At 43.4% G+C, this 27,039-nt stretch overlaps 1 protein-coding gene across 3 annotated transcripts; it reads left to right on the top strand.

Moving 5' to 3' along the window:
• On the top strand, positions 1 to 27,039 carry UBE2D3 (ubiquitin conjugating enzyme E2 D3). 3 transcript variants are annotated; one of them, XM_081925488.1, is made up of 8 exons: positions 1 to 525; positions 19,991 to 20,054; positions 20,177 to 20,208; positions 21,076 to 21,153; positions 22,540 to 22,645; positions 23,970 to 24,063; positions 24,486 to 24,557; positions 25,725 to 27,039. In XM_081925488.1, exons 1-7 carry the CDS (start codon positions 502 to 504, stop codon positions 24,532 to 24,534), a joined length of 447 nt encoding a protein of 148 aa, XP_081781614.1. In that variant the 5' UTR covers positions 1 to 501; the 3' UTR covers positions 24,535 to 24,557; positions 25,725 to 27,039. The 3 variants fall into 3 exon arrangements, with proteins under 3 accessions (XP_081781614.1, XP_081781613.1, XP_081781615.1); XM_081925487.1 differs by having other exon boundaries at positions 4 to 525; positions 24,486 to 24,535; XM_081925489.1 differs by lacking the exon at positions 24,486 to 24,557 and having other exon boundaries at positions 9 to 525.

Here is a 27,039-nt window from a genome sequence, read left to right as displayed (position 1 = left end):
AGGGAGGGCGGCGGCGGCGGCAGCAGCGAAAGAGGGGGAGGAGGCGGGGCCTATATCTAGTCCCGCCCCTTTCCTTGGCCTCGCCATCGGTGGCGGTGGCGCCTGAGCTCCACTGTCGCTCTCCTCCCCACTCTCCTCTCGGCCAGGTCGCTCGCAGCACCTTCGGTTTCTTTCTTGCCTGACGGGGAATCCGCCGCAGCGAGAGGAGGCGGCTCGGCCGGTGACGTCGCGGCTGGTGTTCGGTGCGGGCGGGCGCCCCCGGCTGTTTCCGGAGGAAGGAGAAGCGCAGGCAGCGAGTGAGCGAGAGGCTCCATCCCCCACCCGCAGGGAGGGAGTGCGGCAGCGGCGGCGCAGACAGGGCCCGGCGACGACGACGACGACGAGGCGGCGGCGGCGGCGTAGGAGGAGGAGGAGCAGCTAGAGCAACCCCCGGCCGCGGCGGCCACCACCACCACCACCACCCACCACAGCGACACTCGCCCCCACAGCGCAGGAGAAAGGATGGCGCTGAAACGCATCAACAAGGTGAGCGGGGGGCGCCCAGGCGGGGTCTGCCGCGGCCGGCCTCCCGAAAGCCCTCAGCGGCGGGGACGGGTGGGACAGGCTGCGGGTGGTGGGAAACGGGTCTCCCGTCCCCGCCGCTCCCCTTCCCCGCCGGGCCCTGGCTCTTCCCCGAGGCCTTCGGGGGTCCGCGAGGGGCTCGACCCCGCTCGCTCCATGTCAGCTTCGGCCCCTCGCTGCCTGGAAGCTCCGGACCGGGGAGGCATTGTCATGACAAAGCCCCATTTGCCCATCCGGCTTCGGGCGGAGAAAAGAAAAGGGGGCAGAAACGATTCCCCCTCAGCACCACCACCACCGTGTGTGTGTGTGTGTGTGTGTGTATTTGTGTGTGTGTGTGTCTACATCTGTGTGAAATCCGCCTCCCCGTCAGCCTGCTCCTCTGTTCTGGCCGGGAACTTCTTTCCCGCATTGTAAGATGGCGGCGGCGGCGGGTTTGCCTAGTTCAGGCGCTGCCCTGGGATCTCTTTCTCTCTCTCTCTCTCTCTCTCGCCAGCTTTCGGCAATAACATGACTGACACACGCACATCCACATTCTCGGCCGCTGCAGCTGCCGACCGAGCGTGTCCTCTTCGGAGTCCCCGTCTGCTCGCCCCCTCCCTTTTTTCTTTGAATTTTCCCCTTTCTCTCTTCTATGGGGGGGAAGGGGGTTGGGTGTTAAATGCGGAATACACGGCTTTTTCCCTGCGCTCTTGACAAGGGGCGGAAGTATGTGGCGGCGGCTGTGTGATGCATCGAGAATTTCGTTCTTGCACAATCTAGAAGGAGGGTGGAGTAACGAGCTAATTTGAAACGAGTGTCGTGGTGGAGGAAGTCAGCCCGTATTCCGAGGGGAAGAAGGTTCGCTGGTGGTGGCAGCAGCAGAGGGTGCGGCTTAGGTAACGTCGTCACCCGCCTGGTTTCACTGATGACGTTTTTGGGTTTCTTTTCTCTCTTTGCAATCCGACGGGGGGTCCGCTGTGAAGGAAGTCCTACAAACTCCTTGGGTCTTGGGATCGCGTTGGAAGAGGTTTTCTATCCTCCCCTTCCCCCGTTGGTTATGAATTAAGAAGCTGAGCCATTTATATTAACAGTGTGAGGCTCCTTTTTGCCAGCAGTGTATTTGCTGACGTCGTCGCTGCTACACAAAAGCACAGCCCCACATCTTGCCCTCTGCGCTCACTGGTGTGTTTGGACAGAATTAGTATTAAATAAAATCTTAATAACAGCTTCTGGTAAGCTTGCTCTCGAACTTGTTTCCCCTGCAGTAGAGAATAACAACTCTTAAGGGAGTCGCCCAGCTTTAATTAGTTTTGTCAACAACGTATAGAGGCAAAACGTTTAGCAGCCCGACTCTCAAGTGCTTATTAGTAATGTGTGTGTAAATGCCTTAGAATTCAAAGAATTAAACAGGAAGTAGACTCTAGAAAGTCCATGGCAAGATGGATATTGAATCTATGGTATTCTCTTACCTATTTTTCTGAAGGCATGTTAAAGTATCACATTGAGTGGCAGGTTAGCTTTTGAAATTCAGGTTCTCTGGATAAGAATGCTTTCAGGAGCCAAAGTCTATACTCTATAGAGTTGGGACACTGAGCACTTCAATAGAAATAACACTGATAATTTAACCTTGCCCAGTGTTGGCTGAAATCAATGCACATGTACTGTTCTAGAACTCCTTATGAATCACTCATGAAAATTGATGTCCCTTTTTCACCTAGTCCTCCTAGGGTGTGATTGAATAAATATGCATTTTGATTATTTGACATAACATCATGTTTATCATGTCATGTGACTACACAAAATTACCTAGACAAAACACAAGCTCAAGATAAGTATTGTAGACCAAGCAAAAAATCAAAATGTTAATGATCTTAAAGGAGACCTTAAACTAGGCAGTGACCACTGTGAACTTACAGTTCTGTTCTAGTTTCAAGTAGTAACTTTGCATAACATTTTCAATTTTAATCTACCTAAAGGCCCCTTACTAGTCCTACAATTTGAAGTACACATTTTCTGCTGTTTTCCTTAACTGTTCTGGTGCAGCCATAATATGCAATGAAAGTATTGTAGGACAGCTTTCATATTTGCCTAAAGAGCCATGAATTCATGTAGACTTACATTTAATTGGCATATCTTCATCTTGAACTACAATATCTTTTGCCAAGATGCTTGTTTACTCATTCATTGCTAGCTTTATATATTTATTGATGCAATTCTAGAGGCAAGCTACACATTGGTAGGCTAAGGCTTTATAAAATTTACTAAATGTAAATCTACATCTTTAAGAGAATCCTTAAAATAACTCATTCTGTTTCTGTTTCAATTAATGCAACTATAAATATTGAAGCTTCAGTGTGGAAAGAGATTCGATTTTTTAAAAGCACTGTTCATGAAGTACATTTGGGAATTTGCTCATGTTCTTCTTAACCCAGTTTAAGGACTTGAGTTTGGCACTGTTATGGAAGCTTTTTTATGCACTAGATTCCCCCCCCCCTTGTGTTGTTTGACCCCTCAAAAAGTTGTGTTGTGGAAGAAAATATTGTTTAAATAATCAGCCCTGTGGAATGAAAACCATTAAGGCCTTTTGTGTAATTTGAGTAAAACAGAACTAGCCAGTATCTTAAACCTAGTGGTGGTGGTGCGCAGGATGCAGGGAGGATCCAGTGGCCTTCTAACATTTGATGGATTTCAACTTGCATAATCCCTCACCGTTGGTGATACTGGTTGGGGTTGATGGTATTTGGATTCTAACATGGTGGGCCATAGCTTCTGCACATTCATGATAAACGTCTATCATTAACTGGTTCTTAAATTACCAGCTGACTACCGTGCCTCCAATTCCCACTTCCTTTAACATTGCTAAAAGTTCCTTGACAATTCCTTTTTGTGTAACCCTCCTCCAGAGGAGCTCAAGGTAGTGTAGGTGGTTCTTTCTCTTCTGTTCCCCATCCTCCCAGCAGCCCCTTTTTTGTAGTTTAGGTTACCAAAATTAGTCAAGGAAATAAACACATATCTGACTTTTACGAGACATCTGAAGGCAGCCCTGTACAGGTAGGTTTTTAATGTTTGAGGGGTTTTTTTGGTCTTTTAATATTTTGTTGGAAGTCTCCCAGAGTGGCTGGGGCAATCCAGTCAGATGGGCGGCATATAAATAATAAAAATTAAATTATTATTGAGAGGGAGTGACTGCCCAAGGTCATTCAGTGAACTTTTATGTATGAGTGGAGATTTGTACCTCTATGGATGGAGCGCAGTATACAAATTTAATTGATTAATAATAACCTGGTTTCCCCAGTTATACACCAATGGTCTAGTTGCTACACCATGCAATGTTTAGCCAGTTCTGTCTGTTCTTGATAATTAAACATTTCTTACTATTTATTTTTCCCATTATCACCTTTTATTTGCTTCTATTATTCTCTTGAATTTTAATTCTGTAATTTATCAGTTGCAGGATTTTTACATGTGAAGATCATTCACATCTTCATCCCCTTAATGACTGATGCAGAAATGCTTTTTCTTGTTTTTGTAGTTGGAGACACTTAAAATGTATATCCCAGTGAGATTTTTGTTTTTGTTCCTGTGGGATATCTGTTTTTAAAATATCTCAAGGTCTGGAACTTTAGTAGCCATGGATATTCAGCTTGGGTGAGCAAGATGGTATAGACTGACATTATTAATATTTTGTTCAGAAAAATGTCGTTTCTGAATAGCATATGCAGGTTATGGGGGAGGGGGTTAGTCCACATTTAAGTGTGTGTTATAAGTGGTGGGATGAAGTCTAAATCCTGTTCTGACTATTCTTCCTATAAATTGGTTAAATCATGGAGGGAGAAAACTAATTTTGAAGCTTAGTAGCATTCATATCATACTCATCTTTTGCTTTTCAAATCCATTGTTAAAAAAAGGGTGGCAATTATTTCGTAGAATGTTGTTTCTTTAAGGCCACTATTAGTCATTTGAGACCATTTGAATTTTTGCTCTCTAATAAATAAGTTTTAAGATCAGGGTGTGCTTAACTGGCAATTGTTACGCTGCATTCAGAATGTCTTCATTCTTTGTCTTACTCTACCATCTGCTTTTCTAGGTTTACTTTGTTTTCCTTTGTCTTCAGGTACAGCCACCCAAAAATGTCACAAAAACATACTCTGGGCTATTTTGGCAATTGTTTAACTGCCTTATTTCTTCTATCTTGCATGATACTAATTTCCAGTGATGTTAGACTTAGGGGTTGCCTACACAAATGGTACAAAATGCCTGGCAGTTTATCAAATCAGTCTTCAATTGGTTATTGCATGTTTGAATGCATGCCTTACATCAAATCACTCTGCTGATGGTATTGGAAAAGTCTTTTAGCTTACATTTCTCGGAGTATTCTCTTGTTTGGTGATGCCACTGTGAATACTGCCTAATCAGACATGCAGTCCTTCACCTGCAGTGTGAGATGGCACAAGTTAATTTGTATGTGTTTATACCTTTAACAAAAGGGACGTGCGTGGTGCTGTGGGTTAAACCACAGAGCCTAGGACTTGCCGATCAGAAGGTCGGCGGTTCAAACCCGCGTGACGGGGTGAGCTCCTGTTGCTCAGTCCCTTCTCCTGCCAACCTAGCAGTTCGAAAGCACGTTAAAGTGCAAGTAGATAATTAGGTACCACTCTGGTGGGAAGGTAAACGGCGTTTCCGTGCGCTGCTCTGGTTTGCCAGAAGCGGCTTAGCCATGCTGGCCACATGACCCGGAAGCTGTACACCGGCTCCCTCGGCCAATAAAGCGAGATGAGCGCCGCAACCCCAGAGTCGGTCACGACTAGACCTAATGGTCAGGGGTACCTTTACCGTTACCCTTTATACCTTTAACAGGGTAATTCTTAAATTTCACGTCTGCTTAGTTTTGCTTCGATGTCTGGATGCCCGCAAAACTTAGCAAGGTCTTACTGCAGCTTATTGCTGTCTTAGTCATATCCTGTGGCGGGGTGGGGGGGGGGATAACATGCCCTTGAGGTGGGAGACATAAACATTGATAATAATTGCTGCCAATTTTTATGGAGCAATTGAGGTCCATAAATATGAGAAAAGTCCCAAAAAAACTCCACTGTAGGGCTGTAATGACCTTATGGCATGAGTTAACTAAATTAATCACTCATTAGAAACCCATTTAGTAGGAGACTCTGCAATTACTTACTGTTTTAGAAGTGGAATAGGTTATCTCACGTATTTGGGTGAGTTTTCACAACACACTAAACCATAGTTAAAGACAAAGTATAATTTAATTTGAACACACATAATTGTTGGTTTAATCCTGCTGCACCACTGGGAAACAAGCCATATTCTGTGGTTTGTTTCTCCAAATGTACTATATATTGCTCATTATTTAGGTTCAGATGGTATTACAAGCTGCACTTTGGCTTATTTCCGGTTGGTGGTGCAGGAGGAGGAATGAATTTAACTCTGGTTTAATGCAACATGTGAACGAGTCTACTATTAATGATGATAGCAGTTGTTCCCCTGTTCATTTTTTTCTGTTTTTGCTGGGAGAAGTCAAATGCTTAGGCCTGATTGGAGAAAGATTATTCCAAATCAACTCTGGCGTCAATTCCTTCTGACACCAATTCTGCTTGGGTTCTGCTTGGCCAGCAGCAGCTGCTTCTTCAGACCTGAGTGTCTGGAGACAAACAACTGAGCTGCCCTACTTCTTTTGTCGGCATCCAGATTAGAATATAGAGGAGTAATAGCAAAGGGAGTTTGATTATCTTCCTGAATAGGCCTTACAGTGCTTCAGTTATTTTTACATTGACCCTGCCTTGTTTTGTAGACATTACACTTTAGATACTATCATTGGCAGGTACCAAAGTGAGTCCACAGTGTATTTACAGCACTCTGAAAGTGTGGCTGCCAAAAGAAAGCCAAGACTTCAAGAAGAAGCAGTGAAGAAACATACAATATTTTTCACTTCATAAGACGCACTTTTTTCTTCCTAAAAAGTAAGGGGAAATGTCTGTGTGTCTTACGGAGCGAATGTGTGGTCCCTGGAGCCGAATTGCCCGGGGCAAAAAAGCAGATCATGCTCTTTTTGGGGGGGGGGAGGGAAGTGGGTGTTGATACAAAGCTGCTGATCGGCAAGTGATCGGGAACGAGATAAGGGGTGCTAGCAACAAAGGAGGCTGCCTGGGAGGGGGGAGGTAAAGACAGCAAACTTGCAAGGAGAGGAGACAGGGAGACTAAAGCAATGAGGAGAGAAATTAGAAGAAAAGAAGGAGCTAAAAACTGCTCCAGCTAAGGAAAAGATACTAAGGTAAATGAGGGAAGGGAGTGTTGAAAGGAAGCAGTTGATCGGGGAGGGAGATAATGGATGCTCGCGATAAAGGAGGCTGCCTGGGAGGGGGGAGGCAAAAGCTCATGGATCCTCAGGATTTTTGCATTGGGTCATCCGAAATTCACCATCATATCACATAGCATGTCCATGGCTACAGCCTGCACCAAAGAAAACACGCACCCACTGTTGCCTGGGGCTGCAATGGCGCAAAAACGTGGTTACAAAGCACAGATCCACATGGATTCTCAGGATTTTTGCATTGGGCTACCCCAAACTCACCGTCAAATCACATGTCTGTGGCCACAGCATGAACCACAAAAATTATACATCCTCTAAAAACTAGATGCATCTTACAGAGCGAAAAATACGGTATTTACCAGTTCCTCTTGTCTCAGAAAGTACACTCATAGGCTCTGTATCTCCTCAGGTCATTCCATAGACTGAAGGAATGCCATGCATAGGAAGTGAATCACACACACACAGAGGGAGAGAGAATCTTAACATAATAATAATATATAATTGATTTATATCCCACTCTCCCCAGCCATAACTGGGCTCAGGGTGGCTAACATCAAAATATAAACACATGAATACATAAAATTCAGCAATTGACTGAAATACAGTTTAAAATCGGATTAAAATCAAATAAGATCAGGTACCTCTGGTATCAAATATGGATGGTTTTGGAAAGGATTACATGTTTATTCTGTTCTTTCAGCAAGTATTCTTATGGAGGGGACCACACAAAAAATGTTCAGTCCCTGGGTCCCTCAAGAGTCTAAAAAAGGACCTGGTCTTGGCTGTGTGATACATTATAGTTTAAACCTGTGCACAATACTGATACGTGTGCTTTATAGCCCTTTTAATTCTCTCAATATGCTTAATAGATCGATAGTTTAGAACTAAACATTGCAAAATGTTCTCAGGGTGGTGTAGTGGGGATACGGACCACCGCAACTATATGAATGTAGGAAAGCTTCCTTGGGTTAAGTCAGACCATTGATCCATCTAGCTCGGTAAAGACTTGCAGTTTGACGGTGGCTCTCTAGAGTAGCCTTTCCCAACAAAATGCCCTCTAGGTGATATCCATCAGCTCTATCCAGCATCACAAATGGTGAGGGCTGGTGGCAGTTACAGCCTGAAACTTCAGAAGGGCACTATATCAGGGAAGGGTGCTTTAGGATTTTGCTATCTGCTTGCCTACACTCGTTTCTAAAAGCTTCCCAAGGCTGCTGCTGCTTCTTCAGTACTGTTAAAAAAATAGGTTTGTATTTCTTTTTTCACCGGAAATTAAACCTGATAAGGGGCTGACAAATTTAGTTTGACCTTGGGTGCCACAAATTTGAGTTAGCTGCCAGGAATCTGTGCCTTTTATGAATGGTTTGGTCAAGTTTAGCACCAGGATTGCTCAAGGCAAGGCAGGGAGAGCTGGAGATCATCAGGGTCATGCTGTACCTCTGAGTACTTGTGCCCTAAAGTAGAGAATGATATAAATTAGCCCCCAGTTACTCCCAGTTGGGAGGATGGCGGTGATAATCATAGTCCCTAAAGGAATTTTGAATATAGCACAGAAATGTGTGAATCTTGCCAGGAGATCATGAAACAGGTTTAGTGCTAATAGTTAAATTTTCCATTTGCTATGAAAAGATACAGAACCTAAAATGTTGATGTTATCTACTATACCAGCTTCAAACTATAGCTAAACTCATACAATGTAAATTTTGCACAGTGTTTGGGTTGGAGGGCCTTGTATTCATAAGTAACAAATTTGTAACATTGAGTAAAAGCTCTTTACTCAAAAAGAGCAGCATATGTAGAATAAAGTGTGTTCCTGATCTAGATTGCTGAACAAGGAAATGTGGTTGGAACACTTCAAGCTGCTTTTGACTGTGGGTTCTAATTTCAGATAATCATGTAGACATACATGCCTAAGCCTTAAATGCTTTGCTTTCTCAAGTAACTTTTGCAAGGCTTCAAAAGAACATTCAGTAGTATGACTTCAACACACTCCATTAAATCTTTTTATAAATGAGTGAATTTTTCTCCATTAATTGGCAAAACTTCCTACTTTACATTTGGTATTGTTTCCTATAAGTTCCTTTCAACTAAGCTGCCTAGAAGAAACTAATTCCTTATTTCATTTAAGTGGGTAAAATCCTATTGTGAAAGTTCTTAGTTTGAGGCCAGAAACATTTCCAAAATGTTCAACTTCTCTAGTCTATAAGCGTGTAGAGATCCTTTTGTACAGATCACACACAGTACACCACCTGCTGCAGGGAAGGATGTTGGACTGGTGCCCCAACACACCCTTTACAAAAGAGGACAGAATCGCTCTGATCATATGCTGGAAACAAGCAGTGACTCTCCTCCACCAATCCAGTGTGACTGCTCTACAGCAGGACATTCATGCCACCTAGGTCATAGCCAGGTTCAAGATTCTATCCCTCCAGGTGTGTTGTGCCCCACCATGAAGACTTGTCCTACAATTTGAGAACCACAGAACTATGGGGTGGAATAAACTAATCCGGAGTCATCTAAAGAGGCAACAATCCTAGTGGCTCTTGAGGATAATTGAATGAGTAAATCTTTTGAGAGAGCAGTCATGTGGCCTCCAGTGAAACTAGTAAATAGTAACTAATAGAGTTATTTATACTGTTGTCAGTATTCACCAGTTACCTAACCTAATAGTAAAAGTTCTAAAAACACACTAGTCTGGCTTGTAACAAAGCTGTAATGATAAAATAGATTTTGATGATCAATAATACTTGCCCAATACCTCCTAGAGTGTTTCCAAACAAGTCACCTGGAGTATCTGAAAGAGTCCTTACAGTTGCTTGGATAGATAGATGGCAGAATATACATAACTTCTAAACCAAATTTGTATTAACCAATACCCATAAAACCAAATTGAGAGCCAGCAGTCCTAAATGAGTGCAACTTTCTTTCAACAAACAACTTTCTCCTGCGGTGCAATCTTACAAAACAAATTTAGAAACTCTGGCCAGTGTATTATATAGCAGTTCAGTACCATGTCTTTGCAAGAAGTTCCATGTTTTTCACATTTTCTTAAAAACCTATGTATATGCTTTGGAAGTGATCCTGGTATTTGGTATGTGTGGGTGAAATACAGCGCACTAGTTTTGCTGTTCACTACTCAAAAAAACGCTGATGCAGAGTGCACACAGGTACTAGGTTCAGTATTTCCATTAAAAGAATCACTGATAGCAGGACTAGGAATTGCACTACCAGGCCTAGATGGCTGGATTTCATGTAAGACAGTTTTATAAATATTCTGGACTTCCCTGTTGCTAATTGCTACTTGGAGGTTTAGTTAATGCAGACTCATCCAAGTCTAGTTTTTCCTGCTCCTAAGTTGTTTTGTAATGCAAGCAGCAGTAGATTTAGTTACCACTTGTTTCTTTCAATCTAGGCATAGCAAGAGCACCATTTCCCCTTTCTTCCTCTGTCACTTGAGCAAAATCATCATGGGAAATGAACTAAACAAGCAATCGGAAGCTCAGTTCATGTGCAAGCCATGCACCAAAGTTGTGAGTTCACTTAGTGGAATAGTGTCATCTAGAGGTAATTACAGTTGATATTATCTTAGGTTGTAATTATTCAAGGTAGAGAGAACTGCTGATCGCCAACGTTCTGCTATCATTATTGCTGTTGCAACTTCTGTAGCCCATGATCCAGTTTTTACAACTGTAAATCGTAAGTACAACGTGGTTGTACCATTTTTGTATTATAGAAAACAAGGTAGGAGGACTGAATTACCTGCAGCACTGGTTCTAAAACTGTGTGTACCAGTCTCAGCCAGGAATGCATCACATAGTTTCTGGAAAGAATAATATATTTATGGAGGTGGTCAGTGTTTCCTGTACTAGCTAAGGTTTGGATGGATTTAAGGCCCCCTGGCAGAGGACCTTAACTGGACCACTTTGGTTTCTGTGGAGTGACTGAACCCTCATTGCTCCACTCTTCAAAGGAAAGCCAATGAATTGTTCTGTTTTGCCTGTACATAGTTTCTAGAGCAGAGATGGTGGGCTGGGGTCAGTTGGTTTTTCCTAATGCTAGTGTTAGGCTTAGTATCTCAGTCCAAAGATCTTGCAGGTAGCAGTAGTTTATATGGACACAGGTTATTTGTCTATCTGCCCACCTGTGGAACAAACTGGGTTTGGAGGAGTGGGTCAGAAGATGGAGTAAGTATAGAAGGAGACCTCAAATTTTGAGAAACAGCGTCTGCAAGGTTTCAGAATGGCAAATCCTTAGTGAAGGGTTGTTGTTGTTTTTTTCATTGATGGGAGGGAGGATCTTTCGGAAGCGATCGTACTGCTGACAGATGCGTTCAAAATGTGTCTTGGAAAGCATCTTCTAGCCCAGGGGTCAGCAAACCTTTTTAGCTGGGGGTTGTTCCATTGTCCCTCAGACCTTGTGGGGGGCTGGACTACACACACACACACACACACACACACACACACACACACACATATATATCCATATTCTAGCCCTCCATAATGCAAGCACATGCTTTCTGGCATGATATTTTCATAAGGGAACGTGATTCACAGAGGCTTGAATAGGATTTAATGGAAGGAGCATGTTGACATACATAGTTCAAATGTTTTTGCCAGGGCTGACATTCTGGTTCAAAACATTATTAGAAATCTCAGTACTATGATACTAGTGGTGTTCTCATGGAGGAGCCTGTGTCTAGGGCAGAAGTTGTAGCAGTAGGACACCTGCCTTATGTTCTCCATGTTACTGAAGGCAGAATTGACTCAGTTGTTCACAAGCAAGACTGGAAGCAGGGATCCTGCCAATCAAAGTAGTATGCTGCTTTTTCTACAGACCGTTTTTGGTGTTGACCACTGCTACTACCTAATAACAAAGTGAGCCTCTTCAAAATGCCAAACAGTGATGTGAAATAGTAAAGCTAGGAATGGGAGAGGGGCATCTTAAAAAGCCATGCTATTAATGCAGCACAGTAATTGCTGATAACAGGTTGCTTATTCTCTAATTTGCTTGCCTACAGCACTTCACCACCACCTAGTTGCTTTTTTAGCTCCTGTGTACATGTGCCCTTGGAAGTGGGTGCTTATCTAGGGGCGAAACATGGGGTTTAAGGCTGTGCCATGGAGGGTATACAGACATGAGTCTTTACTTGAATGTATTGCTGTTACACATTAGGCAAGTGCTAAATTAAAGGCTGGTTTTTGTTATCAACATTGTGTTCCCTTTATGCTTTGAATTTTCACTTAATGGGGTACTTGTCATTAAATAATTTGTTGTTGGGGCATCCAGAAATGGGTTAACTCAGCCTTTCTCAACCTGTGGGTCCCCAGATGTTGTTGAACTACAACTCCCATCACCCCTAGCTAGCAAGACCAGAGCTCAGGGATGATGGGAGTTGTAGTCCAACAACATTGGGGACCCACAGGTTGAGAACCACTGGGTTAACTAGTCTAGATTAGGAGCATGTTTCTTTCCTGGTTAGATTAGCTTTCCTGAACTCTATCAATAAGTACATTGGTAATAATATAATGCGATAATAGAGCTTTCTTCAAAGCATATTTTGGTGCAGTATTCAGTAGCCAGATTGCTCACTGGAGCAAGACAGTTTGAGCATTATTCACCGATCCTTGCCCTACAGCACTGGCTGCAGATTAGTTTCCAAGCCCACTTCAAAGTGCTGGATTTGACCTATAAACCCATAAACGGCTCAGGACCTCAATACCTCAAGGACTGCCTCTCTTTATATGAACCTACCTGGACCCTGCGATCATCATATGGGGGCCTTTCTTTGTGTGCCTCCCCCCAAAAGGTCAGGAGGGTGACAACACAAGAATGGGCCATTTCTGCAGTGGCTACCTGTTTGTGGAATGCTCTCCCCATGGAGGTTTGGCTGCTGCATTCATTAAACTGTGCATCTTTATGCACCATTAACATCATATATACTTTTTATGGGGGGGATTATTTGTTTGGGGTTTTTTTTTTGTTCCTGTTTTTCTAATGTATATTGTGTTTTTATCTTATGTTGTGACCCGCCCTGAGATCTACAGTTGAAGGATAGTATAGAAATATTATTATTAATTATTATTAATTATTGAGACGTTATGCCAATTGGGATTTTCCTCTGGTGTATGAAACCAGTGGACATTAAAGTAGTACAAACTATTTTGACTTTCATTAATAAAGAGTTCTGGAGAGTAAGATTGGTAGAACTAGTTTTAAAAGATATGTATCGGTCTATGGATTGGGCAGATGTTTTAAGTTTTTCCTGCATAAAACAAACTGTCCAGTAAATGGCAATCTGCAGGAAACCAATACCATGACTCAGATCCAATTTTGTGTGCCTTTCGGTGCTTCTTCTGTCCTTGAAAATTGGAAAAACTGCTTGCCTGAGAACTGCAAAGGCAGTTTGATATGTGAAGGCATGTCGCTCAACATCATAAGAGTGCTTTGCTTGCTCTTGGGTTGGGTTGTACTGTGTTTTTGTGTAAGCTGCATTATATACGTATAAGGTGAGTGTATATCTCATCTATGATTGGGAAATTGTTTCTCTCTGAAACTTTACAAAAGTCGTATTTCATCAGATTCATGTGATTAGCATATTGCAAATATCCTTTTCTTGAGCAAGGTCCTCAAGCTGGCGGTGACTCTTCTGAATGAGAATGATCTGGATCCCTTTCAGTCTGGTTCTGACACACTTAGTTGCCCTGATGGATAACTGTGTTGGGATAATGAGAGTTGGAGTGAAACCCTGATAATTTTCCTGAACTGCATGTTGGCCTCTGATGCCATCGCCATCAGCCTTTCCAAAACAATATCTGTTACCCGGCTTCAGAGACGGCATGTTTTTGTAGTTCCTCTCCTAATTGCATGGCTAATTCCTGAAGGGTGTAATTTAATTCCTGAAGGTGGTGGAAATATTGAATCCACTGTCTGGTGATGGATGAGGGCCATCCACCCAGAGCTCAATCCTAATAAGATGGTGGTGCTGTTGATAGGTAGTTTTTCTGCCTAGGCACAAACAACTTGGACACAGTTGCATCTTCTCTGAAGGACCAAATTTACAGTTCAGGGGTGTTAACTGTTCCAGCTTTGTCACTGGGAGCTTGCCTCTGTGGTTTGTATCACCTATCTTCATTGTGGGCTGGTGCGCCAGCTAAATCCTGGGCAAATTTGGCCTTGCTTTTGTAATTCATGCTCTCATAGCCTACAGTTAGCTTATAGTTGCTTTGCACTATACATGAGATTTCTTTTCAGTTGGCTCACAATGTAGCTGCTAGACTTCTAACTAGGTCTCATCCTAGGGAACATGCCACGTGCATTCCAAAATAGCTATGTTGGCTTGTAACCCATTTACAGTTTCAATTCAAAGTGCTGTTGCTTACCTTTTTGAAAAGCAGTTTATGGCCTGGAGTTTGGGTACTTAGAATCATAGAATCTTCGAGTTGGAAGGGAACCAAGGGTCATCTAGTCCAACCCTCTTCCATGCAGGAATCTCAGGTAAAGCATCCAGACATAGTCTCAATGAGGTTTATGAATGTCTATCTTTCATTAGGTCTATCTTTGCTTGCTCCGAAATGTAACTGGATGTGAATTGAGTTCTGTGACGTAAGGTCCTTGGGAAGCGAGGCAGGTGGTGACTGGGGTGAGGGCCTTTTGGTTGTCGATGTCCCCTTTGAAGCTATTCTTTACAGCGAGGCTTGCCTAGTGACCACTCTGTCATTTTGTTAACAGGCAGAAAATGTAATTTTTAAAAAAGTGCCTCTGTTTTATTACAAGCAGCCCCAAGGGCATTGCTGAAGGGCACAATTAAGCATCCTGGTTACATGTATGTATGTATGTATGTGTCAGGAAATTGCCATCGGAAGAACAGGTGGCGGAAGGGCTCCAGGAGAATAGGAGAGACTCTGCAGCAGAAGAGGGAACCAGTAGGGGGGGAGCAGGAGCTCCAAGGGGAAGGGAATCGGAGGAGAGGCTCTGGGACACTTCCAGTGAGAACAGTGAAGAGGTATCAAGGCCCCCTTTAGGAACCCCCACCCCTCGCCGGAAACTGTCCCGCAGGGAATCCAGGAGACGTGTTTCCGTTAAGCAGCTTTTATGCTGGAAGCGTTTCCGCAGGCGCCCACTGTCGGATTCTACCAGCGACTGACGGAGCCATGTCAAAGGGCTCCGCTCAAGGCAGAGCTTTGCTACGCTGAGCAAACTCTGAGGGACCAACCCTTTTACGCACAAGTAGCTCATTGTCCCCTCACAGTATGTATATGCTTGCACACTAGGTCATGGATTGGCTTAGCATGGCATGCAGATGGGAGCCATTATGTAAGTGAAAGACACAATGGATATTCCCTATCCCTATATCTTCCCATCCCAAAACAAGCTCTCCAGCAGGTTGGCAGAGAACTAATGAACATGTTGTGCCCTGTTGTGTAGACCTGCCATAGGAGAGGGACGTTGTGCAAAATGGGCAGAACAAAACAACTTTTATTTGAGAGCACTATTTGGGAGCATAGGGGACTGTAGGGAGGAGTAGGTGAAGGGATAGGTTGGTTGCATGAACTGCCTTCTGCTTGTGCAGTGTTGGAAATGACTCATAAAGGTGTAGGTAGGTTAATTTGTAGCACACATCCCTCAAAGTGTGCTAGTTCTTACTTTATTTCATGCACTTTTAATATACCACTTGACTGTAAGAAAAAATGCACCCTCAAAGCGGTCTGGGGGGGGGAGAATAAAATGGGAAAAATAGCTATTTAAAGCATTCAAACAATAATCAAAAACAGTGGTAAGGTAAAAGCAGATTAACACACATGTAAACATTCAACATCTCTGGGTAGGCTTGTCTAAACATGTTTTTAGCAGGTGCCAAAAAGACTACTGTGAAGGCTCTTGACTGATGTCATTAGGCAGGGAGTTCCACTTCTGCCACACTAAAAGGCTGATTTATCACAAATGTGGAATGAGTATTACGTGGCGACGATAACTTTACCAGTTCTACAGATCGAAGCTGTTAAGTGAGCATAGGTAAGGTGATCTTGTAGATAAACTGGTCCCAAGGTGTTAAGGCCTTTACCGTATTTTTCGCACCATAGGACGCACTTTTTCCCCTCCAAAAATGAAGGGGAAATGTGTGTGCGTCCTATGGTGCGAATACAGGCTTTCGCTGAAGCTGGAGAGCGAGAGGGGTCGGTGCGCACGGACCACTCTCACTCTCCAGGCTTCAGGAGAGCCGCAGCGCCAGTCCCACAAGGTCGGGGGACAGCGGGGAGGGGGAACACCACCATCCCGCTGTCTTCCGATGTGGTTTGGAGGCTGACGGCGGGGAGACGCGTGCTTCTCCCGGCCGCCAGCCCCGCAAGCTCCGGGGACAGCTGGGAGGCGCCGCGCGTCCTCCCTCAGTCCCCGGACCTGATCTGCAGGCGGGCGGTGGGGAGAAGAGCGCTTCTCCCCGCCGCCTGCCCCGCAAGCTCCGGGGACAGCTGGGAGGCGCAGCGCGTCCTCCCTCTGTCCCCGGACCTGATCTGCAGGCGGGCGGCGGGGAGAAGAGCACTTCTCCCCGCCGCCTGCCCCGCAAGCTCCGGGGACAGCTGGGAGGCGCAGCGCGTCCTCCCTCTGTCCCCGGACCTGATCTGCAGGCGGGCGGCGGGGAGAAGAGCGCTTCTCCCCGCCGCCTGCCCCGCAGGCTCCGGGGACAGCTGGGAGGCGCAGCGCGTCCTCCCTCTGTCCCCGGACCTGATCTGCAGGCGGGCGACGGGGAGAAGAGTGCTTCTCCCCGCCGCCTGCCCCGCAAGCTCCGGGGACAGGTGGGAGGCGCAGCGCGTCCTCCCTCTGTCCCCGGACCTGATCTGCAGGCGGGCGACGGGGAGAAGAGCGCTTCTCCCCGCTGCCTGCCCCGCAAGCTCCGGGGACAGCTGGGAGGCGCAGCGCGTCCTCCCTCTGTCCCCGGACCTGATCTGCAGGCGGGCCGCGGGGAGAAGAGCGCTTCTCCCCGTCGCCAGCCCTGCAAACTCGGGGGACAGCGGGAGAGGCGCAGCGCGCCCTCCCGCTGTCTCCCGACCTGGTTTGGAGGCTGGCGGAGGGCTTCCTCCTCCCCCAGCCCCGAAAGCTCCCAGAGCGATGCCAAAGCTGCGCGCAGCTTCGGCATGGCTCTGGGTCCCGTTCTGGGGGAGGGGGAAGCTCGGGCTTCCCCCGCCCCAGCCTCGCGTCTCCAGCCGGGAGACGGTTGTGGGGGGCTGCTTTAGCCCCGCGCGTGCTCTCCTGGCTGGAGAGGTGACGCTCGGCTATGGAGGCTCCTGCCATAGGCGCGTCACCTCTCCAGCCGGGAGAGCACGCACGGGGCTAAAGCAGCCCCCCGCGACCCTCTCCTGGCTGGAGAAGTGACGCGCGCCTATGGCAGGAGCCTCCATAGGCGCGCGTCACCTCTCCAGCCGGGAGAGCACGCACGGGGCTAAAGCAGCCCCCCGCGACCCTCTCCTGGCTGGAGAGGTGACGCGCGCAGCCCCCCGCGACCCTCTCCCGGCTGGAGAGGTGACGCGCGCCTATGGCAGGAGCCTCCCTAGGCACGCGTCACCTCTCCAGCCGGGAGAGCACGCACGGGGCTAAAGCAGCCCCCCGCGACCCTCTCCCGGCTGGAGAGGTGACGCGCGCCTATGGCCGCTGCTCCCTGACCTGCTCTTTGGGGCTGGTGGTGGGCTTCCCCCGCCAGCCCCAAAGAGCAGGTCGAAAGGAACCTGAAGCCTGGAGAGCGAGAGGGGTCGGTGCGCACCGACCCCTCTCGCTCTCCAGGCTTCCAAGGTAGCCGCCTGAACGCACCTTAAACGGCACCTTGTTTTAGAACGGGAAAACAAAAGGGGGAAAATTCTCCCACTCTCTGCGCAGAGCCTCCTGCCGCTTTGCTGAAGGGGCGCTGGGCAGAGAGCAGAAGAATTTTTTTCCCTTGTTCTCCCCCCTCTAAAACAAGGTGCGTCCTATTGTCCGGTGCGTCCTATGGTGCGAAAAATACGGTATATAAAAATGTCACACCATGAACTTGGTCTGGTAGCAAATCTGCAACCATTGCAGGTCTCTGGCAGCATCTAACTCCTGTCAGCAGTTGAGCTGCAGCATTATGCACTAATTGCAGCTTCTGGATCAAGTGCAAGGGAAGCGTCACATAGAGTCCATTGTGATAATCCAATCTTGAAGAAACCAGTGCATGAAATACTGTGGCCAGGCTTTCCCAGTCCAGGAATGGCCATAGTTGCCATAGTAGTTTCAATGGCTGGAAGTGCCTTCAGTTACAAAGCTGGATCCAGAAGCAGCCCCAGATTGGGAACCTGCACATTCAAGTGGACTTAATTGCAATCTGCAACAAAGACACAGTGGTACCTTGGTTTACAACCATAATCCATTCCAGTGGTCCATTTGTAAACTAAAACAGGTTGCAATCCAAGGTGCGCTTTCACCAATGGGGCCTCAAAAAAAAAAAAAGGTTGCAAACCCGGGACACACACTTCCGGGTTTGACGTGTTTGTAGTTCAAAACATATACAAACCAAGGTACCCCTGTACTGTGCTGTGAAGTCGTTATCTGTGGTCAGACTTTAATTCTGCTGTATGCCATTTCTTTGAGTGGTTATGCTATGTTTCCTTCTGAGAAGGAAGCTAAATTAAATTTCATGTCATGGGATGCTTCTGCACAGTAAATGCTTGCTTTACTCTGAAAACGTACAAACCTCTGAAAATATAGCAAAATGGAGAATATTAAGGCAGGGACTTACTTCCTTCATTTCAAATACAGTGGTACCTCGGGTTAAGTACTTAATTCGTTCCGGAGGTCCGTTCTTAATCTGAAACTGTTCTTAACCTGAAGACCACTTTAGCTAATGGGGCCTCCTGCTGCCGCTGCACCACCAGAGCACAATTTCTGTTCTCATCCTGAAGCAAAGTTCTTAACCCGAGGTACTATTTCTGGGTTATCGGAGTCTGTAACCTAAAGCGTATGTAACCTGAAGCGTATGTAACCCGAGGTACCACTATAGAGGTTGAAGTGTATGGTAGAAGTTGATTGTGTGTTTCTACAACAAAGTGTTAGTGACTTGCTCCATTAATATAACATACTACTTTCTGTGGCAACAATTATAGTGCACAAACACAGTGATTGTACATAAAAATGGATGTGAATACTTGAAAGTGCCATGCTAACTTGCTAGTCTGTGTTGGAAAAACTTAAACTAGGAGAACCAGTGTGGTGTAGTGGTTAAGAGCAGTAGTCTTGTAATCTGGGAACTGGGTTCACATCGCCGCTCCTCCACATGCAGCTGCTGGGTGACCTTGGGCTAGTCACAATTCTCTGAAGTCTCTCAATCTCACTCACCCCACAGAGTGTTTGTTGTGGGGGGGGGGGAAGGGAAAGGAGATTGTTAGCTGCTTTGAGACTCCTTAGGGTAGTGATAAAGCGGGATATCAAATCCAAACTCTTCCTCTTCCTCCTCCTCCTCCTTCTAAGCTAAGAATAACTTCTGAAAGTTCATGTTGCAGTTAGTGGACCACGCTGTGTTCTTGCAGTGCAGTCATGAACTAAGATTGCTTAAAAGGCTTCCATATAAAGGCTCAACTCCTCCTGAAGTTTAGTATAGATTGGATGAATGCATGGGTAAAAGGAAAACTTGGCTAGGTGTCAGGAGGTTGTAATAACGTCGCTGAAAATCTTGACTTTGTTCATCACATTCTTAACTGATGAAGGTTGATAGCAATGCCTACCTGCAGTGTATTAATACTACCTTTGCTTTACACTGTGTATGTATCGAGTGCAGCTACATGTCAAGGGATGCTTCCGCATCCCATTCTTTATGGCTTGCTTGCATGAAAGTACACTAACAAGCTATTCTTAGTAAGGAATGAGCTTTTTTTTCTTGCTTCCCTTGACTCATGAGTACCAAACAAATTAGCTGTAAATGTTCACAACCTCTGAACCCTGCCTCCATTAATTCTTTAAGAGAACATGGGACCTGTTTTGTGTCACTCTAACAGTAATTTGGTATGTAATTAAATTTGAAATGGACAGAATATAAGATCCTCTTTCTATGACCTTTCGGGAGGGGCAGAAATGACCTCTATATAGGATGTGCTCTAAAGGTAATATTTCTTTTTATAGGAACTTAGTGACTTGGCTCGCGACCCACCAGCTCAGTGTTCTGCAGGCCCTGTTGGAGATGACAGTAAGTAACTGACAAACTAAGTTTAAACCTAATAAACCAATGTGACATGCTCTATGTCTGTCTATATGCTCTTTTCCCTAAAGAAATACTGAATTTTTTCTTTTTTCCCTCCCTCTTCTCAGTGTTTCATTGGCAAGCCACAATTATGGGCCCTGTAAGTATTTCAACTTTCTGAACAATGATTTAAAATAGAAGTGTTTGAAATTCTAAGGCTACTCTCATATCTGTTTTGAAGGTGTATTAGTAGGGAGGTTATAGTACATTTTATTGGGCCAACTAATTTATCTTTGTACAGATATTTTTCTGCTTCTTTTGGGAGGCTAAGGAGGCTACCAGTATTTGTCCTGAAAGTAGAGAATCTTTGTAGACCTCTTTTTCAAATTGCCCACAATAGAGATTTGTGTTATTAAAATATTTCTATACCACTGCCACCAGATCAGTCTCTGAATAGTTTACACTGTATCTTCTACCTTTTCAGACCCAGAACCCATTTGTAATATAAACATGCATTTGTTTTCTTAAACTTTTACTTGCGTGGTGTCAGTGCACATGTTCCAACCCACCTCATATCATTTAAAGACCAGTGCTTTATACAACTCAAAATACCAATAACAATATTTTAACATCAAAACTGCATAATAAGCAAGCAGATAAAACAGGACTGTCAGCAAGATTTAAATTGCCTAAACGTAAAGAATAAAAAAAGGTTTCATTTAGTGACAGAAAGATGTTGTTGTAATGCAAAAGACTGTTTCTCTAGTTACTTGTCAATAGACATGGAAGAATCTTCACGGGGACTTCCATATCTTATCTTTTTATAAGACTGTATTGCCATATGGAGTGCTTGGTTAAACTGAGCTCTGGTAGAAATCTGGTAAACATCTTGTTGCTGATGGTTTTGCTTATAGTTAAGCTAATATTTAATATTTGAGCACAGCTTAATGTTACTGTGCTTTGCTATTCTGAACTCTCTATGGGTCCTGCTAAAATTATAACTTGGCTCTGAATTTCCTTCTGACAGAATGACAGTCCATATCAAGGTGGTGTTTTCTTCCTGACAATTCACTTTCCTACAGACTACCCTTTCAAACCACCCAAGGTAAGCATAAATGTGGAAGAGTCTTTTGCTTCTAAAATATTGAACCTCTCTGGGCTTGTGAATTATAGGCCACTGTCTAAGAAACAAGTATTTTTGTGTCTGTATTTGCTTACAGTGCTGCCTTGGCAGCTTGTTTTCCACTAAATAACTGGTTTGCATGCAAATCTTGCTCAGGTTTGGATTCAATTGCAGCTAATAGATGAGTTGTGTTCAAAAGATTCCATAAATCAAATAATTTCTGATTCAGTTCTATAACTGTCTTTCATGCTTTTTTCTGGGGGGGATGCAGGGGTACGCATACCCCTAAACATTTTGTGAATCTAAGTTTGACCTCATTGAGGGGGCAGTATTTCAATATGAGTAGGAAAGTGAGAGTACCCCTAAAAAAAGCACTGGTTATATGTATGAATCTAAGTTGGATTCAAGTGATTATATGAAGTGTTTTGTTCAGAAATTATTGAAAGTGCCTTCAGTCTAGTTCCATAATGTTGACTGGTGATAATCTTTGTAAAACCAAATCATGAACCATACAACTAAATTTGTCTCCAAAGGTAATTCAATTCTTTGTTCAGAACAACAGTTCCATGTGTTGCACAGCAGACGTCTTACTATTGTTTCTGTAATTCTTTTGAATCTGTCAAGTACAGTATTACTGTTACCCCCAGACAGTGCTAGACAATGATGTGAGTGGGATACTGCTGGCCAAAAAGCTTGTCCTGTGAGTTTATGGAGAAAATTTATATAATTAACAAGAGTGCCCTGGCTTTCTGGGTGACCTGGAGCATATTTGGGGAGTGTGCAGAGGGCTGAGGTGGGGAGGAGTGGAAGGTGAAGTTCCATTATACAAGCAGAAACTCATTTTACTTTGCTTTAATACACAAAAAATGCTCCAGATTAAAAATTGGGAAATGTCCTAATCTTTTTATCATAGTGGGCATACATTCACCATATTTCCTAAGAAGTTGGCAAGATAAAATATGGAAGTAGCTGACTAGAATACTTTAGATGTGAATATATAAAATGGCATTTATTTCACTAATATCTTGCTGTAAATGTGCCCCCTCACATGCATAAACTCTGAATATTTACAATAATGCACACATAAACACCACGTAATTTGAACTTTGGTGTTTTTAGGTCAAGTACCACAGGTCACGTCACATTTAGTGCTTATGTAGGTTTTAAAAAAATATTGATTGATCTTGTATAAATAAGTGAAAACAGTAAAATACTTGAGTGGGGAAAGAGTACCTAACATGTGAGTAATTCCCTCAATGGCATGTTTAAATAAATAGTGTGTACTCTAAATATTCTGACAACCAGCATCTTTTAACCAGAACAAAAGGACATGTGTGCTAACTGCAGATTGACATACATTTCTTCTAGGTTGCATTTACAACAAGAATTTATCATCCAAATATTAACAGTAATGGCAGCATTTGTCTCGACATTCTAAGGTCACAGTGGTCTCCTGCTTTAACTATTTCTAAAGGTAAGGGAAGTATTTCACAAAAATGTTGTCATTGGGTTAATGAAACAGCTTGTATTTTTTTTACTCCCATTGTGGGAAAGAGGCATATCTGAATGTATGGCTTCTACCTCTTCCAGTGTATCTTTGGTGTTATTTTGAGTGTTATTTTGACTTCATTGTTCTGACCATGACTATTAAAATTTGCAGTATATGTAAAACTTAGGTGCTATTTAAAATACTGATTTAGAACTGGCAAGAGAAAAAAATCTAGCCTAAATAATATGCCAACTTTGCAGCATATTAATATGTAAGGTTTTGATGTAGTTGATGCTGGAGTTGAATGACACTTTCATGTATTTACAGTCAAAATATTCAGGCAGTTACCATCACATATGTGATTGCTTTCTTCTTTGATATGTCTCCTTGTACTGATAAGCAGGACTTCCTAGAAAGTCATCAGAGTGATTTGGTTATAGGAGCACTTCTGTAGAGAATTGTGATTTTGGCTAAGGAGCAGTAAGCATTACACCTGAACTTGGATTAATACATGCCATGTCTATGTGTTTATACAGTGTTGTCCACAGGCAAAGAGGAATGTAGACAATATGGCTCAAGCTATCAAAATCTAGGATGACGTTTGTGTTCTGCAATTTGCAGCATTCATGTGTATAAAGCTTTTAAATGAGCATTCAGTTGTCATTGCAACCAGGGGTGCCAGCAGGATTTTATTGGGCCCTCTGCCCCACTTGTAAAGGAGGGCACAAATTTGCTTAAGTTTTGCAGATGCTTAGTGTCACATGGCAATTTGTATTTCCTCTTCGGGGTGAGATGGAGGGCTTAAATTCCCAAATGAACCTCCATTTTCTGTATCTAGAGAAAAATTGAGTGAACCACACTGGGGAAGACTCCGCCAAAAGGTTTCAAAATATCTGGAGAAGGGACTTCCTGGGTCATTTTAAAACAATGTTAGGTTTTTCTTGAGCATGTACAAGCATGAATCTGGCTTGACACTTTGACTGTAAAACACTGAAAGGGGGTATCTGAATTTTATCTTTGAGATTGCTTCACATGTTACCTGAATGTTTTGTTTAACATTCATTCTACATGGGATGAAGATTTCTAAGGAAAGAAAAGAAAACGGGGTCTAGGCCTTATATAGTAGTACCCTATCTCAGCATCCCTGATTGTAATGAACATGGTCACACCCTTTAGGCAACCATTTTAATAAAGTATATGAGCCTGATCGTACATGCACATGCAGTGGGAGATAATTAGCTTGTCTTTCGATGAAGTATTTCATAGTCCTTTTCGGATTTTCACCATAAATGCTACTCTTTTGTTGCAGTACTGTTATCCATTTGTTCACTGCTATGTGACCCAAATCCAGATGATCCCCTAGTGCCAGAGATTGCACGTATCTATAAAACAGACAGAGACAAGTAAGTATAGCTCCCTTGGAAAGATTGCCTTAGTGAAGAGATGTGACTAGAAAATTATTGAGTTTCTTTTCCTCTTTTCAAATTGGAGACTGACTTGGGTTAAAATGCTCCGGTTTTTTCAAAACACAGAAGGCTCCAGGACAGTGCTAAAACTGAAGTTAGCCCTAACCCTGGCCAAAATACTTATTTCTGTTGTTTGATTGTTATGGAACAGTTTAAAAACAGCACACAAGGTTTTGAGTTTGAGGGAGGGCGGAGGGAGTGCAAACTTATCTGATACTTCCATGGCTCTTAACTATTGCCTTCTGTTCTGGATTTAACTGTGGTTGCCTCAAATTTCCCATTAGTTCTAGAACTGCTTCCAGGTAGACTTAAAGGATCTATTCGCTCGTCTTTCTTACTAAATATACTTATCCAATTAGGTACAATAGGTTAGCAAGAGAGTGGACAGAGAAATACGCTATGCTGTAGGGTAAGACTATCTGCACTTCATGGTGCGTTAATGATGTTGGGACTTCAGCACTTGAGTGCAGCATGCTTAAGGCACTGGATTTAACTAACAAATAAAAGATTGTACCAGTTACTGAAATACAAAGCTTAACAGCTCGATCGGTATTCAGTGTGAGAGACCTATTTCTGCATGGCTAAACAAGTAGAGCCAAACATAAAACAAGGTTTTCTAGTTGTTGTTTTACTTGGTTCTGCAACTGCTGCTTTATCTGGTAGGTATTTTTGGCACTACTTCAAAGAAGATGGCTTTGGTCATCTAATATAAACTGTTAAGTAAGTGAAATTCAGAGCTTATGAAGTAGAAAAAGTTACTAGGCATGTATAAGTAGGCACTAACATAATAACTGAGCATGTAAATATAGAACTGGTTCAGTCACAGTAGAGCTCCTGCACAGTTCTCTCAACATCCCTGCTTTTTGAGAGGGAGGCTGGCTAAAGAACTTCATGACTTGATCGTGCTGTTTGTCAGAGTTTGAATTTTGCATTACTTGTCATAACACAACCGAACATCCACCTGTACTTGCACATTAAGATGTGATTTTCTAACATGCAGTAATATGTTTTACACATGAGATAAAAACATGGCATGTGTGCTTTGCCCAGTGTCTCTTACAAATTTAGGTTAGTGATCAAGAACAACACCAAAAGTAGTAGTGTGTCTGGATGGGGATATTTTAAGGCAGTCTGTCTGGCGTTAATGCTAGTTTTACTTCTTGTTTGTGCTATTTGGAGTGGTTTGTTTGGGACAGTTAAGGAAAATGGAAGCATAGGTAGGGATTTTGTATGTTTAGAATTCCAATATCTCCTATTTTCATTTCTGGATAAAGTTGGCTGCTTTGTTTAGAGATAAAAGATCAAGAATTTCTACATAGGTTAAACTAGGCGGAGCTGCTGTGTTGTATCAGTAATGTCAAGTAGTTTCTTCATATTAAGTTAGCAACTACTTCACTACATTTTGAGTCTTCTGCCTGTTGGATCGAAGGCTTGTCTTTCTAGGTTTCATAGGACGACATAGTTGTTGGGTTTTTGTTTTTTTGAGAAAAGTATAAATTATCATGGTCCTGGGAAGCTGAAGAAGACTTTAATGTGTGGAATATTTTATTGCTGATTGTAGTTTGGCTGATTTTGCTTAACATGTTTTCCTCTTACAGGTACAACAGAATATCTCGGGAATGGACTCAGAAGTATGCCATGTGATGCTACCTTAAATCAGAATAACCTGCATTATAGCTGGAATAAACTTTAAATTACTGTTCCTTTTTGATTTTCTTATCCGGCTGCTCCCCTATCAGACCTCATCTTTTTTTTTTTTATTTACCTCTATCCATTCATGCACATGCTCATCTGAGAAGACTTTAGCTCTTCCAGCTTTGGACAATAACTGCTTTTTAGAATCTGTAAAGTAGTTATACAAGAACAATTGCCCAAGATTCAGAATTCTTTAAATGGAGCATGTGTGTTGTGGCCAATGTCTTCACTCTAACTTGGTTATGAGATTGAAATCATTCCTCACTGCTCTAACAGTTCTACTGAAGATATCGCCCAAAGGGAGGGAGATGGATGTTCAGTTTGCTCACATCACAGGAAATAACATTGCTGTAGCATCATCCATCTTGTTTTAAATCCTTCCAGTGTTAGAGACTGAGGTTTCATGACATACTTGTGCTCATAACTGGTATGGCTGGAGAATTGGTACAGAACCTGTAGCATCAGCAGAACAGAACACGTGATGTATCTTATGCATGTCAATAAAGGAATGACCAGTTCTTGTTCTACAGAGAATGGAAATTGGAAGTCCAACATCTCTTGTATTCCAAAATAGGGTCTCAGAACATTTTTGTAACTCTCATTTAAATTTTGTTAGGATGCTTGGAGCTATTAGTTAATCTATCTTCCACAACAGTTTAATATAGCACTGAATAAATGATGCAAGTTGTCAATGGATGAATGATCAACTAATAGCTCTCCTAGTAATTGATTTTATTTTCTTCAATAAAGTTACATAAACCAATGAGTTAGCTGCCTGGATTAATCAATATGGGAAACAAAATCTTTTGTAAAAGCAAAGGTGGTTTTTGTATATACTTTTTGGGATTTGCCTCATTGTTTGACATCAAATAATGATGTGAAGTTAGAGTGAACCTTTTTGCCATGTTCAGTTATAATACTTGGTCTGTTTTCAGGTTGACACATTGATCAGCCCTGGAGTAAGCAGAACTAATAAGCTAATCTAGTAGTGTAGACTTTAGTGTGCTACACAAGGTACTGGGAGCCAAGAGTTCAAATATGGACTTGGGGCCCAGCTGATATATGTACTGGTGTATCAGAGACACGTCCAGATGCACCCAGCTTGTTGACTGAGAAGCATTTCTTCACCGTGTACACTTGACAGCTGAAAGATCTTTATGTGGGAGTAATGAGGCAAAAATTGCAAAATAAAGTACTGTTTTGATGTGGGAATTGTCA

This window comes from Podarcis melisellensis (assembly GCF_964234715.1).
Source record: "Podarcis melisellensis genome assembly, chromosome: 9".
In the NCBI taxonomy this organism is placed as follows: domain Eukaryota; kingdom Metazoa; phylum Chordata; class Lepidosauria; order Squamata; family Lacertidae; genus Podarcis; species Podarcis melisellensis.
This window is presented reverse-complemented; position numbering and strand designations above follow the sequence as displayed.

What these genes read in the sequence shown, in the direction of transcription:
- UBE2D3 (XM_081925488.1), top strand. Translation starts at nt 502, where the DNA reads ATGGCGCTGAAACGCATCAACAAG. An exon ending in AGGCCCTGTTGGAGATGACA is followed by an intron (nt 20,055 to 20,176) that starts GTAAGTAACTGA and finishes CCCTCTTCTCAG; the next exon opens with TGTTTCATTGGCAAGCCACA. An exon ending in ACCCTTTCAAACCACCCAAG is followed by an intron (nt 21,154 to 22,539) that starts GTAAGCATAAAT and finishes CATTTCTTCTAG; the next exon opens with GTTGCATTTACAACAAGAAT.